Source organism: Telopea speciosissima, chromosome 7, assembly GCF_018873765.1.
Source record: "Telopea speciosissima isolate NSW1024214 ecotype Mountain lineage chromosome 7, Tspe_v1, whole genome shotgun sequence".
Taxonomy (NCBI): domain Eukaryota; kingdom Viridiplantae; phylum Streptophyta; class Magnoliopsida; order Proteales; family Proteaceae; genus Telopea; species Telopea speciosissima.
Genome location: NC_057922.1, coordinates 43,437,458 through 43,441,419, shown reverse-complemented (window position 1 = coordinate 43,441,419; position 3,962 = coordinate 43,437,458). Strand labels below are relative to the sequence as shown.

General features: G+C 42.9%; 1 protein-coding gene across 1 annotated transcript; it reads right to left on the bottom strand.

Annotated features, from left to right (window-relative positions):
- Positions 1–2,972: 2,972 nt before the first annotated feature.
- On the bottom strand, positions 2,973–3,962 carry LOC122668593. Its single transcript, XM_043865136.1, has one exon. It carries the CDS (start codon positions 3,960–3,962, stop codon positions 2,973–2,975), a length of 990 nt encoding a protein of 329 aa, XP_043721071.1.

Here is a 3,962-nt window from a genome sequence, read left to right as displayed (position 1 = left end):
CTGAGGGAAGTTTCCCCTACCTCCACCGGAATAACTACCTCCATCCCATATGCTAACATAAAGGGCGTTTCTCCTGTTGACAATTTAGTAGTCATCCGACAGGCCCAAAGTATATTTGATAATTCATCTACCCATAATCCTTTTGCTGCTTCCAATTTCTTCTTGATTCCATCTAGCAAGATCTTGTTTATGGCTTTTGTGAGGTCATTGGACTGTGGGTGTGCTACCGAGGTTTTACGCAACTGAATTTCAAACTGATCACTAAATTATTTGTACTTATGTTCAAATTGCTTCCCATTATCTGTGATGAGAATCCTCGGTATCCCATATTTGTAAATGACTGAATGCAGGAAAAGCTTCCATACATTCGCCGTTGTGATCGTAGTAGCCAACGCCTCTGCCTCAACCCATTTGGTAGAGTAATCCACCGCCACTACTACAAATTGCCTTCCTCTTGACGCTTTTGGTAATGGCCTCAGGATATTCATGCCCCATTGAACAAATGGTAAATGACTTGAAATGCTTGTTAGTTCTGTTGCTGGTTGGTACGTGATTGGAGCTAAGGTTTGGCACTTCATACATTTGTGTATGAAATCCATTGCCTCTTCGCACAAATGTGGCAAAAAATATCCTTGCCTAATCATTTTGTGTGCCAATGCTCCGCCACCTAAATGCCGCCCACAAATTCCAGTATGAACCTCTCTGAGGACATAGTCAGCTTCTAATGGTTAGAGACATTTCAGATAGGGCATAGAGTATGCCTTCTTATATAGCACCCCTTCAATCATGGTATATCGTGCTGCTCTCATTCTGATCTTCCTGGCTTCCCCCTTATCTTTTGGTAGTGTTTCTTGGAGCAAATATGACATAATGGGATCCATCCAGCAAGGCTTGTGATCAATGGGCATCACATCTTCATTTTCTTCTATGCTTGGTTCTCGAAGAATGTCTATGTAGACTGCCCGATTTAAGTCTTGAAAATTTGATGTAGCTAAACGCGACAACTCGTCTGCTGTGGTGTTTTGTGCTCGGGGAATTCGATGTATCTGGAAAGAGGTGACCCCTATGATCAATTGATGTACCTTTTCTAAATATTTAGCCATGTGCTCTTCTTTGGCTTCATATTCCCCGTTTACCTGATTGACGATCAGCTGTGAGTCACTATGTATAACAAGGTTCTTTACCATGAGACTCTTCACCAAATTTAACTCTGCTATCAATGCCTCATATTCAGCTCCATTGTTGGTTGTTTGAAATTCAAATCTTAGAGCACTTTGTATCATGAAACCTCCTGGACTGAACAATATCAACCTAGCTCCACACCCAGCTTTTTTTGAAGATTCGTCAACAAATAACATCCATGGCTCCTCAGATGCTCGATTTTCTTCATTTTTTGGGGGTATGGCCTTTTCAGGCAGTGTACACTCCACTACAAAATCTGCCAAGGCCTGAGCTTTTATTACTGTGCGCGGCTTATAATGCAAATTGAATTTGCCAAGTTCAACTGACCACGCTACCATCCGACCCAAATGGTTAGGTTTCACCAAAATCTTCTTCAAGGGCTGGTTTGTTAATACCTCAATCGTGTAAGCCTGGAAATATGATCTCAGCTTCCTTGCCACCATTATCAATGCAAAGGCATATTTCTCAATGTTACTATACCTTGTCTCCGCATCCACCAGTACCTTTCTCACATAGTATACTGGCCTCTAAATCCGGCCATCGCCTTTTATCAGGACTGCACTTACCGCCATCGTGGTAATTGCTAAATAAAGTTGAAGTACATCCCCCGGTTCTAGCCTTGCTAGCAAGGGTGGGTTGGTCAAATACCTTTTCAGATCAGTAAATACCTTTTGGCACTCTTCTGTCCACTCAAAATATAACTTGGCCCCTTTGGTCTGCCTCTCCTTTGATTGGTTCTTGAGGGCTTTGAAAAATGGCAAGCATCGATCATCAGATGTTGAAATGAACCTTCCCAAGGCTGCCACTCTTCCTGTTAACTCTTGTACCTCTTTTATTCTCCCTGGTGGCGGAATACCCAGTCTGGCTTTTATCTTGGTCTCGGATTTGCCTCTATGCCCCTCATTGAGACCATAAAGCCCAGGAATTTTCCAGCTGTCACCCCAAAAGCACATTTCACAGGATTGAGCATCATTTTAGTTTTTCTCAAAATGTGAAAGGCTTCTTGGAGATCAGAAACATGATCAGATACCTTGATGCTCTTTTCCAGCATATCATCCACATAAACTTCTATGTTACGACCAATTTGTTCTCAAAAGATATGGTTCACGAGACGTTGATACGTGGCTCCAGCATTTTTCAACCCAAATGGCATTCTCTTATAACAGTAGTTATCTCTTCCATCCATAAAGGATGTTTTCAAGATATCTGACTTATACATTTTAATCTGATTATATCCTGAATAAGCATCCATAAAACTTAGCATTTCATGGCCTGTTGTGGCGTCTATCAACAGATCAATGCGAGGCAAAAGGATAATAGTCTTTAGGGCATGCTTTATTCAGATCCGTAAAATCGATACATATGCGCCACTTACCATTAGGTTTGGGCACCATTACAATGTTGAAAAGCCATTCTGGGTATATTGCTTCCTCAATGAAACCTGCCTCCAGTAATTTGTCTACTCCTTCTACCATCTTCATTTGTCGCTCCGGAGCGAAAGTCCTCCTCTTCTGCAGTACCGGCTTGGCATTGGGGTAGACATTCAGCTTATGTTCTGCCAGGCCCCTGTTTATCCCAGGCATATCCGTGGCCGACCACGCAAACATGTCTGCATTTTCCCTCAAGAAACTCACCATTCTCTCCTTTGGCTTGCCAGATAATCCTGCTCCTATCTACACGGTCTTGCTCGGATCACCTTCATGAATCTCAATCGAAACCAACTCTTTCACAGGCTTCGACTTTTCTTGGTCGGTAATCTCCCGAGCATCCTCCAATGTAACATTGAACATCTATGGCTCTTTCCCCTTAACTCTCAGGCATGTTTCGTAGCATTTACGTGACGCCTTCTGGCTTCCCCTACATTCTCCTACACCATTCTCCATTGGAAATTTCATCACGAGATGTGGGGTGGAGACTATGGCCTGCAAGGCATTCAAACCTGGTCTACCGAGGATTTCATTGTAAGTAGAGTTAACATTTACCACCAGAAAATTCTTCATGACTGTGGATAGTTGGGGCTCCGTTCCCACTGTGACCAGAAGTTCAATGGACCCTTCTACTTGCATAGGAGCTCCATTGAATCCATATAGGGGTGAATCTATCCTTTTTAGCATCTCCAAAGTTAATTGCATCTTCAAGAATGCATCAAAATACAGGATGTTTACTGAACTCCCATTGTCCACCAAGATACGAGCCACCGAGCAATTAGCGACGATCATCTTTACCACTAATGCATCATCATGCGGCGACTGTATGTCCGCCAGATTCTCATCTGAAAAAGTTATCTGATGCTCGGCCTTTCTTATCTTGCTCGCTGCTTCTATCAAACATACAGTCCATACATGATTTTTCCTTGAGTTTGAGGATTCTCCTCTTAACCTGGGGCCTCCAAAGATGGTTGCAATCTCCCTAAGTGGTTGATTCTCTAAATGTCGTGTTCGGATGCCCAGACTCTCTTCTCCCCGGATAGATAATTTTACTTTGCCTTCCACCTTTTGCTCTCGGCTCTCTTGCTTGTTGCTTCCTCCCACTCTCTTTACAAATTTGTTCAATCGACCTCTTTGGATCAAAGTTTCTATCTCATCTTTCAACTGTCTACACTCTTCAGTATTGTGTCCATAATCTTGATGAAACCTGTAATACTTGTTTTTATTGTGTTCGTTGGCGGGCTTCACCATCTTAAGTGGTGTGTATGCTGGTTCTAGCTTCACATCGCTCGTCAGAACCCATGCTCGATCATCTCTTTTCCTCTTCCCCTCTCTCTGCTCTCTGTTCTCCAT